At 35.0% G+C, this 15558-nt stretch overlaps 2 protein-coding genes and 1 long non-coding RNA gene across 4 annotated transcripts; 1 reads left to right on the forward strand and 2 right to left on the reverse strand.

Moving 5' to 3' along the window:
* Positions 1-983: 983 nt before the first annotated feature.
* LOC108823627 (probable cinnamyl alcohol dehydrogenase 1) lies at positions 984-2900 on the reverse strand. The gene is made up of 6 exons (XM_018596877.2): positions 2646-2900; positions 2448-2561; positions 2096-2326; positions 1711-1996; positions 1456-1606; positions 984-1362 (listed from the first exon to the last, which is right to left on the reverse strand). Exons 1-6 carry the CDS (start codon positions 2753-2755, stop codon positions 1166-1168), a joined length of 1089 nt encoding a protein of 362 aa, XP_018452379.1. The 5' UTR covers positions 2756-2900; the 3' UTR covers positions 984-1165.
* Positions 2901-5190: 2290 nt separating this feature from the next.
* LOC108827881 (uncharacterized) lies at positions 5191-9604 on the reverse strand. The gene is made up of 3 exons (XR_001945734.2): positions 9469-9604; positions 8309-8445; positions 5191-5411 (listed from the first exon to the last, which is right to left on the reverse strand). It is a non-coding gene; the product is annotated as an uncharacterized LOC108827881 (long non-coding RNA).
* LOC108827880 (probable phospholipid-transporting ATPase 5) lies at positions 9408-14907 on the forward strand. 2 transcript variants are annotated; one of them, XM_018601391.2, is made up of 9 exons: positions 9408-9763; positions 10186-12064; positions 12135-12245; positions 12327-12603; positions 12698-12786; positions 12865-12952; positions 13032-13466; positions 13543-13734; positions 13970-14907. In XM_018601391.2, the coding sequence occupies exons 2-9, from the start codon at positions 10254-10256 to the stop codon at positions 14654-14656; spliced, it is 3690 nt and encodes a 1229-aa protein (XP_018456893.2). In that variant the 5' UTR covers positions 9408-9763; positions 10186-10253; the 3' UTR covers positions 14657-14907. The 2 variants fall into 2 exon arrangements, with proteins under 2 accessions (XP_018456893.2, XP_018456894.2); XM_018601392.2 differs by lacking the exon at positions 9408-9763 and adding an exon at positions 9799-9978.
* Positions 14908-15558: the final 651 nt, after the last annotated feature.

Below are 15558 nucleotides of genomic sequence, written 5' to 3' on the forward strand. Positions count from 1 at the left end.
CTTTAATTTGATTTTATGATTTAATATTTGTAATTTTCTAAAAATATGTATATATTTTTGAAATATTTTTAATTTAAATGATATTTCGAAATTTGAAATGCCATAATTGAATATATTTATTTTAATGATGATTTATGAGTTATTACCATATTTTTAAAAAGTCCAAAAATATAAATCGAAAATAAATGTAATATATGAGTTATTACCATATTTTAAAAAAATTACCAAAAATATAAATTAACATTAAGTATAATTTTCCATGTCATATTAATCTATAAGACATGTCATCAATTTTATTAGTCATGTCATATTATTTTTGTGAGAATGATTGTAGAGAAGACATGTGGCAAAAATTGTCCATGTCATATTAATCTATAAGACATGTCATCAATTTTAGTAGCCATGTCATATTATTTTTGTGAGAATGATTGTAGAGAAGACATGTGGCAAAATCACTTCTCAAATATAGTCTAGGGATGCTTTAGGGTACATGTAAATATGGTTAATTGTGAAAGGACCACTTACTATTTATTTATTAGTTTTTCGTCCCTAACTCTTGTAAGGGATAAAAACGTCCGCTTGTGATTTTAATGTAGAGTAAGAGTACTACTGCTATTTGTTTGGGATCCATGTGTTGGTTCTTGTATTCTCAATATGTAACTGGGACTACAAAAAGTAAGTCATATATCGAAAATGGAAAACTAAGTTAGTAGATTCTAGAAATGGAAGAATGGAAAACAAAAACATTCTTGAAGTGGAAACATATGATACAGCATGGTGAATATATAGCCCTTTTTTGAAAAAATAACATGGTGAATATGAAAATGTAGAATACCAAAGTTGGTATGGTGGTTAGATCATACAGCTAGTCACTGCATAAATAAAGAAAACCAATAATACAAATCCAACCACACTCACAATGTTTCAACTCTATATTTGTTTTATTTTTGTATTTTAGTTTTAAACACTTGTAAACGACTAAATACAAGCCTTAAAACAAATTCTTATTATTGACTTCCATCTTCCATCACAGAAAAATCACTTCAATGTTGTGCTTTGTGAATATCAGGTTTATAAACGAGACCAAGGATTCTTTAGTCCTCTCTTCTTCACAACTCATAGAGCTGTTCTTTTATTAAGACTCTCAACATCTCTTATGTTCTCTCTATTTCAGAGAATTCTCGATATCAATAACAAAACGGTACTTGATGTCCTTGTTCACAACCCTTTCAAGAGCTTCGTTTGCCTTTTGAATGGGAATCACCTCAATGTTCGGATAAATCTTATGAGCTGCACAGAAATCTAACATCTCCTGAGTCACCTTGGTACCTCCACTCACGCTTCCCGCAAGCACTCTCATACCTGTTGTACCAATGATCTTTTTTCTTTAAAGCATCTTATCGGTATAAAATGAATGTAACTCAAATTACAAAAGAGCTTTTTGAGAATGCGTACCAAGGTTGAGAGTGGCAGGCTGGATTTTAATCTCACTTGGGAAACCAACCAGGACATAAGTTCCAGCAATCTTCAAAAGCGACATGTAAGGATCAAACGCGTGATCACCAGATGCTGTGTCAATGATAAAGTCTAGAGATTTCGCTAGTGCCTGCCACCAAGTAAACACATACATCACGTAGCTCCCCCAGAGTTAGTTTCTGATTACCATCCCTAAGAAAAGAAAACCTCTCCTGTCTCTCTCTCTCTACGTACCTTCATTTGGTCAAGATCAGATGAGATAACGAAGTTGTTAGCTCCCAGCAGATTCAAAGCCTCCTCTTTCTTGGAAATGCTAGTGCTGAACACCGTCACATCAAGTCCAAAAGCCTTACCAAACTTAACCGCCATGTGACCAAGCCCACCGAGTCCAATCACCCCTAGAGATTTACCAGGCTGATTCATACCGTGACGCATCATGGGCGCATAAACAGTGACTCCAGCGCATAGCAACGGCGCAGCTGATTCCAAAGGATAGTCCACAGGTATCTTGTAGCAGTACCTATTGTATTATTATTATTAACTCATTAGCCACTCACTCACTCACTCACAACTTTTTTTAAAGAGTAATGAAAATGGCAAAAGAGAGAGATAATAAAACCTCTCGTGAACAACAATATGGCTGGAGTAGCCTCCTTTAGTAACAGAGCCATCGTAATCAACGCCATTGAAAGTGAAAACTTGCCCTTTCACACAGCTGACCTCTTGTCCTTCTTCGCAGTAATCACACTCCCTGCAGGAGTTAACATACGTGCCAACACCAACATGGTCTCCAACTTTGAACCGAGTAACATTAGATCCAACCTTACTCACTATTCCAGCAATCTCATGCCTAAAAACAGAGTAAAAAACAGAGTCAAAAACAGAGGAATATAAAATAAATAAATAAAAACACAATAGGGAAGGAAGGTCAAAGTTGGAAGCTTTTAGAGATGGGTTTGGTTGGAACATACCCAGGAACCAAAGGGTACTTAGAGTCACCGTGTTTGTTTCTTGTCCAGATGACGTCAGCGTAACAGACACCACAGTGTGTGATTTTTAGTGAAACGTCATCACTTGCAACAGATCTGGTAATAATGAACATGTTGCGTCAAAACATTTTGACTGAGAGGAGGATGGATCGTTGAATGGGTTTAACGAAACGTACGTACCTGCGTGTGAAGGTGTGAGGAGAGAGGAGACCAGATGGATCTCGTGCAGCCCAACTCAAGCACTCGTCTTCTCCTCCTAAAGAACTCATCGGTGGTTTCGATTCTCCCATTACCTAATCAAGGTTCTTCGTCTTCGTCAACTTTTAGGATTAAAATAAAAAAATGGCGTCGTGTCTTCTTCTTCTTCTTTGCTGGATTTTGCAGAAATTATCTCAAAAGTGGCTACTTCTTTTTGTTTTGTTTTCTCTGGTGGTTGTGGGAGTGTTTTCACTCAATTTTCTAATAGTTGTGTTTTTTTATCTTAGTGGACTCTTCACAAAAAGAAAGCCCATTACGCCCAACGAGGCCCACTGTATCAGCAAATTCTCTGTAATGTTTGATTACATAACTTGATATGCACTAACTGGATGTCATAATGTGGATTCCTTATGAACATCAGTAAAAGATAACAACAAGGATGTCTGAAATTCGATGAATAAATCCAATATTCATTATTCTGTTGGATATGATTGGTCCAAAACTAAAAGACATGATGAATAGTAAATATTCATATTGGATAAAAAGAAAGAGATGTATCCTATTAAATTAGGTGTTACTTTAGGAACAATATATAAGTTCGAAGTCGGATTGACTTGAATCACAACCTTGTAATCTTTTCTTTTTTTTGCACCATTGAGCTAAAACATGATTGTGTCTAAGTTCGGTTATGAGGTTAAACACATATAATGGATTGCCGGAATCTTCTGATCTAGACGTAAGAGTAGTTCATATTAAGACTCTGAACTGGTTAAATTGCTATGTGTCTTTACTTCTCTTTGTTTGCTTGTTATTTCCGCATTAAACTAGTTAGAGAGAGCGATTTACGAACGAACCGAACTAACCTAATAAACTAAACGTATGTTGAAGTTGGGTGAGGTCTCAACGTATTCATTACTCTGTGCAAATGCCACAAGACCAATTTTTAATATGTGATCTCGATTTGAACTCCGTTAAGTCCTGGTTAACACCTGGTTCAGTAAGGTAAAGTCTGGTTTATGAATCAGAAAAGGTTATATGAAAAGAGGATATTCACCTTATAGGCTTTGCATAGACGTTGCAAAAACAATGTCTTAAGGAAAATAAAATTGTTTCTTGACACTAACTTGTTTATTGTATACACAGAAGAAAAAAAAATGTTAGTAGATGGGAAAGTGGAAAGAGAGAGACTTAAGGAATAAGGATTGGAGAAATAAGCACACCAAACGAAACAACGCTTTTGTTGTTTTTATGAGTGTTGTCTTTTACTTGTATGAATGCGACGTGTTTTAACTCTTTCCCCATCATCTTAGAAACTGAGATGGTCCAGCAAGAAAATTACAATTGTCACAACTATCACATTACTTCTTTTGATACTTTGTCTCCCAAATTTTGATATTTTGAGAAATTAATTACTATATTTTTTTTTTGTAAACTAAATTAATTACTATATTTCTATAATAGAAAATGATCAGTTTGTATTTTTAAGATGAAATTTACAATTTCGATACTTCTTTTATATGACGCGTCTCCTGTAAAAGAAATAAATCATTCGTGTGTTTATGTTATAATATGACGTTTAAGTATATGCGTTTGGGAGGGATCTAAATATTGGAGACGAGTCAAACTGAATAACTGATAATCTCTTCTGTAAATCGTTTACAGGTTTACATAGCGTCGTTTTCTACTAGAGAACGTGTCAGAGTATTTATTCGGCTAAACTTGATTAGTCACATAAATACGGCGGGACCGTATAACTCTATGATTGCTAGATCTCCTATGTTTTCTATTGGGACATGAATATTGTACGTAATAGCATACGACACACCTGTGTGTTCATCCGGTGAATATTTTAAACGCTTCTTAATAGGAAAGATATTGGGACTGCGAGTTTAGAATATAAACACCATCAATCATACAAATTTGCATATAACAGTTTAGTTAAAAAAATATTCGAAAAGTTCATTACTATGTATTTTCTCCCCTTAATTTTTTTGTCGCATTAAAACCCAACAGGCCCATATGCATTAGAAAAACGTTAGTACTTTATTGTATAATAATTTACACAAATTTTGGAACTTTTTATTGGCACATTTAATAATTTCGAACGAAATTGGCGCATTGATATAAGCTTTCTCGATGCCGTGTTGGGCTACACGTTAAACAGACCACCACGTTGATCAGCGTTAAATGGACCGGTTAATTCCGTTGTGGGACTCCTCTTTGTGGGTCCTACTCTTCCCTCCACCACGTTTTGATTTTTGAACCGTCGGATTTAAAATGACCACAAACGATACGGGTTGAGAAGTCAATCAAACCAACGGATACGATGAGCTGTTTTGTTGGGTGAACTAATCAATTTTTGAGGTCGATCGACCACGACATCACAACGGCTAGTCCAATTCATGTGTCTTTATTTTCCACAAATTTAGAGCAAGTTTTGGTTTCAATCTAATAATCGCCACATGATTTGATTTTTAACGATTCTCGTTTTAAATTGAGATATTCACCGAATATATACTCTGATAAATTCAATTTTGAAAAGGAAAGACTTCTAAAATGAGACCTAACAGTAATAAAAAGGGAAAATAGGGTCCATGAGAGTGAGTGAAAATAGTAAAAAGTGGTCATTATCGTGTGCAGAGAATAAAGAAAGTTACAAAGCTCCGAAAAAGGTCTAAAGAATCATGGACGTGGACCGATCCCATGTGAACATCCTTCGAACCAAAGTAAACTTGAAAGCTCTTTTTTCTGTTTTGATCAAAAATAAACAAATATACAATTAAATATAACCCTAAGTATGACACTATACAATTGAAAAAGCTTTTACATATATGCGATAAACAATAAGAATGCAAATTAGCATGGTGAATATGAACTATGACATTATACAATTGATCTGTCTAGTTCAGTCTTCCTACTATTTACGCACACGTACATTTTCTTAACATATATTAATATATATGCTTTAGAGAAAAACAACACCAGACAATACAATGTTCTATACTCTAAAAATACACGTTGAGACCAAATATTTAAAATATAAACATGAAACTTGTGTCATTGCCAGTGCCGTGCGAAGGCTATTAGGGGCCTGAGGCAAAGATGATTTAATTTATCTCAAACAATAGTATTATTTTTTTAACATGAAACAGAAAATAATTTTTAATGATTTTGACATTATGTTTAAGAAAAAATTAATCTTATGAAGATTAACGGTAAATGTTATATTTTGGTTACAACTGAAAATTTATAAATATAAACTAAAACTCTATATGGAAAAAGTGTTTTTGACATATAAAATAAGAAGAAAAATAATTTAACGTCTACAACAATTAAACATAAATGATTGTATTATTAAAAGTATTAAAGCTAGTATGTTTTTCATTGATCATATTATCATTTTGATTGTATATTTATAAATTTGGGGACCCCAAATTATAATGATATGAGAGGGGGTCTGAGGCCAATGCCTCAAAAATAACAAGGTGAGCACGGCTCTGGTCATTGCACAGTTTCACGGGTCTGTTTGTGGCTATTCGAGAGATGGAATAGCTATCTGGTTGGTTAGGAGAATGTATACATACCTTGGTACATTTAATTCACCTAAAATGAAATACAATTCATATTTTTTTTTGGTCATCACGTCTTTTTCCTCATTGATAGTATAAAACAATATACATTATTTCGAATTCATCATGCATGATGTATTCGGTTTTCATGAAATATTATTTTTTCTCAACGAGTTCTGAATATTCCCGCCACTTAGTATTTTCTTATACTAGTATTGTTTTTTATCCCATGAGTTGTTAACTGACAAAAAATATGTGAAAATAATCAATAGGCTGTGTTTCAGTTACAAAAAAAATATCTTCCATCTAGACATCTTAATTAATGATTTGTGTTGTTTTTATTATTGTTATTGTGGTATTCATGTTCAAACATGGTATAATACAATCTTAAAAAATGAGTTTTTCGTAAGTTCAGAGACCAATAAAAAATTAGCATATTAAATACAGTTTTTTTTTTCATAGAAGAAAACAAAATATTTCGATTTACTTCTTAAAATAAATAAAAAAATAAAAAAATTTGTAGCTTTAAATTTTTTTAGAAAAATTGTTAACATCATCCACGTTAAACACTAAACCCTAGGGTTTAAGTTTACTATTTATGATTTAGGGTTTAATGTGGTAGGCCTTAACAATTTTTAGAATTTTTTTTTACAGCTAAACTTTTTATTTGTTTTTTTTATCTATTTATTTTAAAAAATAAATCCGAAATATTTTGTTTCTTTTTATGAAAATATTATATTTAATGTGTTAATTTTTGATTGGTCGGTAAATCTCAATGTTCACCCTAGAAAATGAACTCAAGAAAAACACAAAAGGTATAATGCACATTTTTTGGAAGAGTCCTGGTGACTAAAACATTTTCCCTTAAATAACTTTGTACACCCCATGTTGTTATGGGTGCAACCAAATCAAACTACCTCATCCTCTATCTCCAACTTATAAACATATGTTTTATAAGGGTTCCTGCTATGGTTAACTTGATTGGTTATCTAGATGTTTATATCCGAAACAATAATCAGAGCCATTCTGGAGTACAAGCCAATCAAACATAGATTTAGGGCCTTGAAAGAGTATATTATTAGGGACCAATTCGGAAATAATTTAATAAGTAGTATTTTGGTAATCTATTTATTATAAGTAGACGTAGTTCGATTCCTCTTCGTACCATTATAATTTTCATGGTTTTGGAAACCAAATAATATTTTTTCCGTTTTATATTAAATATCGTTGTAGAAATTTTTTTTTTGTTGCAAAATAAATATCATTACCATTTTAATTCATAATTTATTAACTTTACTTTTTAGTTTGTTTTCCAGTTGATTGAAAAATGAATATGTATATTGGTAATAATATTCTTATATATAGAAAATATGTAAAACTAAATGATTTCTTAATCTATGTGTACAAGTTTAAAATAATATTCCTTCCATTTCAATAAGATCCATGTTCTAGGAAAAAATTTTGTTTCAAAAAGATGTATTTCTTATGTTTTTAATGTACTTTTTGTCAACTAATAATGAAAAATTGTGGTTTTCAAAAATATTAATTACATTTCTTAATATCTTATTGGTTTAGAAATATAGAAAACATAAAATTACAAAAAACTATGCAGTAATAACTAGATTTTAATATGTTTTCTTAATAAGTGTGAAAATTCTATAATATATATTATTTTGAAACAGAGGGAGTACTTGTTATGAAATAGAAGGAATAATTGAGTTTTAAGACCTAAAATTCTAAGGAATACACCTCACAATTGTGTTTTACATTTAACAAATCAGTATTAAGACTGGAAAACTTATTGACAACATAAAACAAACAATCAATTTAATATAACAAAAAAAATCATTAATTAATTCACAATCACAAAATTAAAATGTTTCTTTCTAGAAACGGTTTTCAATAACTATCATAAAAGCTTTTTATTGAATGGGTATACCGTATACTGTTTAAATAATATGTTATATATCAGATTAAATTTTAATTTCACAAAGATGTTTTGTGTGAAATAAATCTAAAATAATTTAATCAATTAATCAAACAATTTAGGGAAAATATTTTAAAAAGATAATTTACCTGAAATACGATGCGGATTGGTTGGACGACTCTGTTCCCTGAAAATTTGGTTTCGACGCAGAAGAGAAAAAGGTTGTGTGAGGCAACGTCACCACCTGACCACCATGTCTCCTAATTTTCTGAACCATATAGTATACCTTTCCAATAAAATATTTATTATCATACTTGCAAATAATCTAAAATTCATACAATTTTTCTTTTTAATTTTGTACAATTACATTCCTTCCATAGCTAGTTTTTCATTTAACTAAGAATATGATTTTTAAATAACAAACACCTATTTTTGCATAAAATTATTCTCTCTACCCATATACTCCCTCTGTTTTTTAAAGATGTATGTTTTGATGTTTTCACACATATTAAGAAAATACATTAATTATACATCATTTTTAGAAATTATCAAATTCCAATGCATTTTAACCAATAGTCTTTCAATAAATTCAATCAATTTTATTGAAATTTGCAATTTTTGTATAGGAAACATAAAAAATACATCTTTGTGAAACAATTTATTTTTCTAAAATATCTATCTTTACAAAACAGAGGGAGTATATATTTATGTGAGAATGCTGACTTATGAAAGTGAAATTAGAATTTAGCTCTTTTTATTTGAAGTAATGTATCATACTGAACATTATTAAAAATATATTATATAATGGATCTTTGCTGTCGAGCCTTTATATTTCTTTAATAAAATGAGGAATATAATCAATTCAAATAAATATTTCATGATATTCCAAAAAAAGCAGAGAGACACCCCTTGTTTTCCAAGAAAATTAAACAACTTCACCAGTCACCTTCTAGACGCAAAGTCAAATAAGAAAATAATATTTAAATCTTAAATTCTATTTGAACGCGCTTTATTAACATTATTTTTCATCCAATAAATTACAGTTGGCTCATAATTCATAAATACTTTATATTATTCCAAGATTTTGTATTGATTATTTTCTTTAATTGCATAACTCTCACAAGTTTTTTTTTTAATTACCTTTTTTTTTGGTAATTGCATATATATTGTTGATAATAACGTATCTACTAATGAGACTATTTTAATGTTGAAAATAGTTTTAAATTGAAGTTTTAATTATAAGATTATTATAGCTGAATAAAAAGAGAGAGAGAAGACGTAGAAGAAGAAGAAGCAGACCCGAAAGTACCTGCACTAGTTCAGATTTGCAGTCCACCTTTGATATCAATAAAAAGGAAAGAAAAAAAAACGAGTGAAAATTTCAGACATAGATACAAGTCTCTGTCTTTCTTTTTTTTTCTTCCAGTCTCTCGAGAGAAAACAAAAGAAGAAAAAGACAGAAGAGAGAGAAAAGCTGCAATATTTTTTTTTTTAAATTAGAAGTGCTATCGTTCTTGATCTACATTGCCGACAAACTCTAGGTGGGGGGAAGAATCAAGCTTCTTAGTTAGTTTGGGGTTGGGTCATGTTATCAACAGAATCTGGTTTGTCTCTCTCTTTTGATTCTCTACTTCTCCAACAAATCTCAACTGTCCGAAATTTTCTTGGTTTATGTTCTGTTTTTTTTTTGAATTGTGCTTGACTTGTCATCCGGTTCAAGGATCTTTGTTCCAGCTTCTTCGTTTTTATCTCTCTGAATCAATTTGTGATTTCAAAAAAAAAAGATAAGTCTTGTAAATAACAAAGACAAATGTGATTGGTAAGTTTTTGTAAATTCATCATCTTTGTTAGATTTTTTTTTTATCGATTCAAGGAACAAAAGGTTTTATAATGTTTTCTGATTCCGACATTGTAGCTGCTTCCGTTTATAGTTTTTTTTTTGTCTTTTTGGTTCGTTATTGTGTTACAAAAGATCAAAACGTTGGAACAAATCTTATAATGGGGTTTGGTTCTTTCTTGTTTACAGGGTTTTGATTCAAAACATGAAGCACTAATCTCTGATCCTCTGACACGCTAAGAGTGTTGAAAGATAAGATGCCTCGAGGTAGAACAAGATCAAAGCTGCGACTAAGCAGTCTTTACACATTCGGATGCCTCACACCGACGAGCACGCTCGAAGGTGAAGAGGAGAATCAAGGTCCAGGGTTCACCCGTACAGTATTCTGCAACCAGCCCCACATGCACAAGAAGAAGAAGCCTCTGAGATACTGTTCCAACTACGTCTCCACCACACGTTACAACCTCATAACCTTTTTCCCCAAGTCTCTCTACGAGCAGTTCCACCGCGCCGCCAATCTCTACTTCCTCGTAGCCGCCATCCTCTCCGTCTTCCCTCTCTCCCCGTTCAACAAATGGAGCATGATCGCCCCCTTGGTCTTCGTCGTCGGCCTCAGCATGATGAAAGAGGCTCTCGAGGATTGGCGCAGGTTCATGCAGGACGTCAAGATCAACGCCAGGAAGACGTCCGTTCACAAAGGTGGCGGCGTGTTTCGTCAGAAAAAGTGGAAGAGTGTTGGAGTCGGAGACGTCGTGAGAGTGGAGAAGGACGAGTTCTTCCCCGCCGATCTGCTTCTCCTCTCCTCCAGCTACGAGGATGGGATCTGCTACGTCGAGACTATGAACTTAGACGGCGAGACGAATTTAAAAGTGAAGAGATCTCTTGAAGCGACGATGACGTTAGAGTCTTTCAACAACTTCACTGCCACGATAAGATGCGAGGATCCAAACCCGAGTCTCTACACCTTCGTTGGGAATCTTGACTATCATGGCCAAACGTTTCCTTTAGATCCGAGTCAGATTCTTTTACGAGACTCCAAGCTTAGAAACACATCTTACGTCTACGGAGTTGTTATCTTCACGGGACACGACACTAAAGTGATGCAGAACTCAACCAAGTCTCCTTCCAAGAGAAGCAGGATCGAGAGGACGATGGACTACATCATCTACACGCTTCTGGTACTACTCATCTTGATCTCTTGCATCAGCTCCTCAGGCTTCGCCTGGGAGACGGAGTTCCACATGCCGAAGATGTGGTACTTAAGACCAGACGCTCCCGAGGATCTAACCAACCCTATAAGTCCGGTTTACGCCGGTGTGGTCCATCTCATCACGGCTCTCTTGCTTTACGGATACTTGATACCGATCTCTCTTTACGTCTCCATAGAGGTTGTCAAAGTCTGGCAGGCGAGTTTTATTAATCAAGACTTGCGTATGTACGATGATGAGAGTGGTGTACCCGCGCTCGCGCGGACGTCGAATCTCAACGAGGAGCTTGGTCAGGTTCATACCGTGCTTTCGGATAAGACCGGGACGTTGACTTGTAACCAGATGGATTTCTTGAAATGTTCTATCGCTGGTGTTTCTTACGGTGTGCGGTCAAGCGAAGTGGAGCTCGCTGCTGCGAAGCAGATGGCTGTGGATCTCGAAGAGCATGGAGAGATAGCAAGTAGTACTCCTCAGTCTCAGACTAAAGTGTATGGTACGTGGGACAGTAGCCGCACGCATGAGATAGAGACTGAAAGTGGTGGAGATGGTGGTAACTATAACAATCCTAGAGTTCCTATCAAAGGGTTTGGTTTTGAGGATAACAGGCTGATGAATGGGAACTGGTTAAGAGAGTCACAACCAGATGATATATTGAAGTTCTTTCGCATATTAGCGGTTTGTCACACGGCGATCCCTGAGCTGGACGAGGAGAGTGGTAAGTACACTTACGAAGCAGAGTCCCCTGACGAGGCTTCTTTTCTCGCTGCTGCTAGAGAGTTTGGTTTTGAGTTTTGCAAGAGAACTCAGTCAAGCGTGTTTGTCCGTGAGAGGTTTTCTTCTTCAGGGCAAGTCATAGAAAGGTTAGTCTCTCATCTTTAACACCTTTTTGATTTGTAGGCTCTACTAAGTACCAAACACAACAATGCGCAGGGAGTATAAAGTTCTGAATCTGTTGGAGTTCACAAGCAAAAGAAAGAGAATGTCTGTTATTGTAAGGGATGAGGAAGGACAGATTCTTCTACTATGCAAAGGAGCCGACAGGTTTTAAACAAACACAACTCTGTTCTTCTTCTTCTTCTCCCTTGCACTGTTATCAAGTTTTTATTGTGTCTCCTTTTGCAGCATTATCTTTGATCGGTTGGCTAAGAATGGGAAGACATACTTGGGACCTACCACTAGACATTTAACCGAGTATGGAGAAGCTGGGCTTCGGACGCTTGCGCTTGCTTACAGAAAGCTTGATGAAGAGGAATACACAGATTGGAACTCTGAGTTTCTCAAGGCCAAAACTTCAATAGGTTCTGATAGAGATGAGCTGCTTGAGAAGGGTTCGGATATGATTGAAAAAGAGCTTATACTTGTAGGTGCTACTGCTGTGGAGGACAAGCTCCAGAAAGGGGTATGTATCATCATCAAACAGAAACACTTTAAACATATATCTTTATCTTCTTGCTTATGTAAACTATAGTAACTTGTTTTTATTTGAGTTATAGGTTCCTCAATGCATAGATAAACTTGCTCAAGCTGGCCTCAAGCTATGGGTTTTAACTGGAGACAAGATGGAGACAGCAATCAACATTGGGTTAGTAGTATCTCTGATTTTTACTTTGAATATCTGCTTTTATCTATAGTAACAAAATATATCTTTTATGTACTGCAGATTTGCGTGTAGTTTACTTAGGCAAGGCATGAGGCAGATCTGCATAACATCAATAAATCCAGATGGAGGATCACAAGATTCGAAAAGGGTATAATATTAAATGCAAGTCCCTTCAACTACAGTTTTTTGAAGCTAACTTTTGTATCTTATGATTATGTCTGTCACAGGCTGTGAAAGAGAACATATTGAACCAGCTCACTAAAGCTGTACAAATGGTGAAGCTAGAGAACGATCCGCACGCTGCGTTTGCTTTGATCATCGACGGGAAGACTCTGACTTACGCATTGGAGGACGATATGAAGTATCAGTTCTTGGCCTTGGCAGTTGACTGTGCGTCAGTCATCTGCTGCCGCGTGTCTCCCAAGCAAAAGGCTCTGGTGACGAGGTTGGTTAAAGAAGGAACCGGGAGAACCACGTTGGCGATAGGTGACGGCGCAAACGATGTTGGGATGATTCAAGAAGCTGATATCGGTGTAGGGATCAGCGGCGTTGAAGGCATGCAGGCTGTTATGGCTAGTGACTTTTCCATTGCGCAGTTTCGGTTCTTGGAACGATTGCTCGTCGTCCATGGACACTGGTGCTACAAAAGAATAGCTCAAATGGTAAAATAAAGATAGTTCTTGTGTGTCTCCATCTTGATTACTTGTTACTGACGTTAAAGCCTGTTTCCACATCCAGATATGCTATTTCTTCTACAAGAACATAGCGTTTGGTCTCACTCTCTTCTACTTTGAGGCTTTCACCGGGTTTTCAGGACAATCGGTGTACAACGACTACTACTTATTGCTCTTCAACGTTGTCCTTACCTCATTGCCAGTGATTGCTCTTGGAGTCTTTGAACAGGATGTTTCCTCAGAGATCTGCTTACAAGTAAGATCCTTCAAGAAATATATTAGACATAAAGTATCCAACATCGGGAATTTAATTGGACATTAACTAATATATAAAGTGTTAGGACTAATACACTAATCACCAATTGATTTTAAGTTGGAAACCAATAATGATTTTAAGTTGGAAGCCAATAATAAACCCGAATCTAACAAAGTAAAAGCTATTTTGAATCTCTGCTCATGACCTTTTCTTTGCTTGTTGTGCTTTTGTGTAGTTCCCTGCTTTATACCAACAAGGCACAAAGAACCTCTTCTTTGATTGGTCAAGAATCCTCGGATGGATGTGCAACGGCGTCTACTCGTCTCTCGTCATATTCTTCCTCAACATCGGAATCATTTACTCGCAAGCCTTCAGAGCAGGTGGCCAGACAGCTGACATGGACGCTGTCGGCACGACAATGTTCACTTGCATCATATGGGCAGTCAACGTCCAGATCGCGTTGACCATGTCCCACTTCACTTGGATCCAGCACGTTCTGATATGGGGAAGCATCGGCTTCTGGTATCTCTTCCTAGCACTCTACGGGATGATGCCTCCTAGCCTCTCCGGAAACATCTACAGGATCCTCGACGAGATTCTTGCTCCCGCGCCTGTCTACTGGATGGCTACCTTGCTGGTCACGGTAGCTGCGGTTCTTCCTTACGTCGCTCACATTGCTTTCCAGAGGTTCTTGAATCCGTTGGACCATCACATCATACAGGAGATCAAGTACTACAAGAGAGATGTGGAGGACGCGAGGCTGTGGACGAGAGAGGGTACTAAAGCGAGAGAGAAGACCAAGATTGGGTTCACGGCTAGAGTGGACGCAAAGATCAGGCATCTTAGGTCGAAACTGAACAAGAAACAGTCGAATCTGTCGCATTTTTCGGCTCAAGATGCAATGTCACCTAGATCGTTGTAGCCCTGTATAGTGTCCCAATTCTCTGATGCATCATTAGAGTTTTGGAGACAGGTCAATTAGAGTGAGATCAGTATGTAAAGAGTAGTAGTTGCTGATGGGTTTTTTTTCTTCTCTTTTTATCTGTTGGCTTCATTTTGTTTTTACATGCTTTTGTTTCTTTTGTATACTACTACTATATACTTAGGATTTGTTTATACTTGGGAGTTAGGACAGAATGCAAAAACATAACACAAAGCATCTTCCTTTCGCCTCTTCTGTTCCTGTCTCTAATCATTTAATTGGAGTATATTATGATTATTATTATACAATAATACATAATGATTTCTTAACAGTAATTGAGTCTCTTGTATCCATCCTAGATCTAGATCTCTGGACATTAATATACGGTTACATCTGATTCAAGTTTTATATATCTTCGGATAGGTTCGATTAATAATATTTTGGTTTCGAATAAATTTTGTAAAATTTTATTTAAAGATCTATATAGGATTAAAATTCATTTTAAGTTCGGTTAATAATATCATATTCATGTATTTTCACAAATCTGATCAAAATAAACATGTATTTTCACAAATCTGATCAAAATAAACATGAAATTGCGTATTAAAGTATTTATTTACAGATAAATACTAGTTCACATAATAATTAGGATATTTTTTTGTCAACAATAATTAGGATTTTTAAGTTTAGTGTGCCAGGATTTTCATACTTTTGTAATTATTTGGTATATACATTTTTTTTCAAAAAAAGAAAAAAAGTTCATGAAGTGAGAGTGAGGTTAAAATCATTTACATACCATAATTAGTTTGATTAAAAAAATGGGCCGAAATAAATCCAATATGGGCCATCTCGGCCCACAGAAAGTATCCAACAACTCCACAATAATAAATAGTAGCGTTGAT

Source organism: Raphanus sativus, chromosome 9 (genome assembly GCF_000801105.2).
Source record: "Raphanus sativus cultivar WK10039 chromosome 9, ASM80110v3, whole genome shotgun sequence".
Taxonomy (NCBI): domain Eukaryota; kingdom Viridiplantae; phylum Streptophyta; class Magnoliopsida; order Brassicales; family Brassicaceae; genus Raphanus; species Raphanus sativus.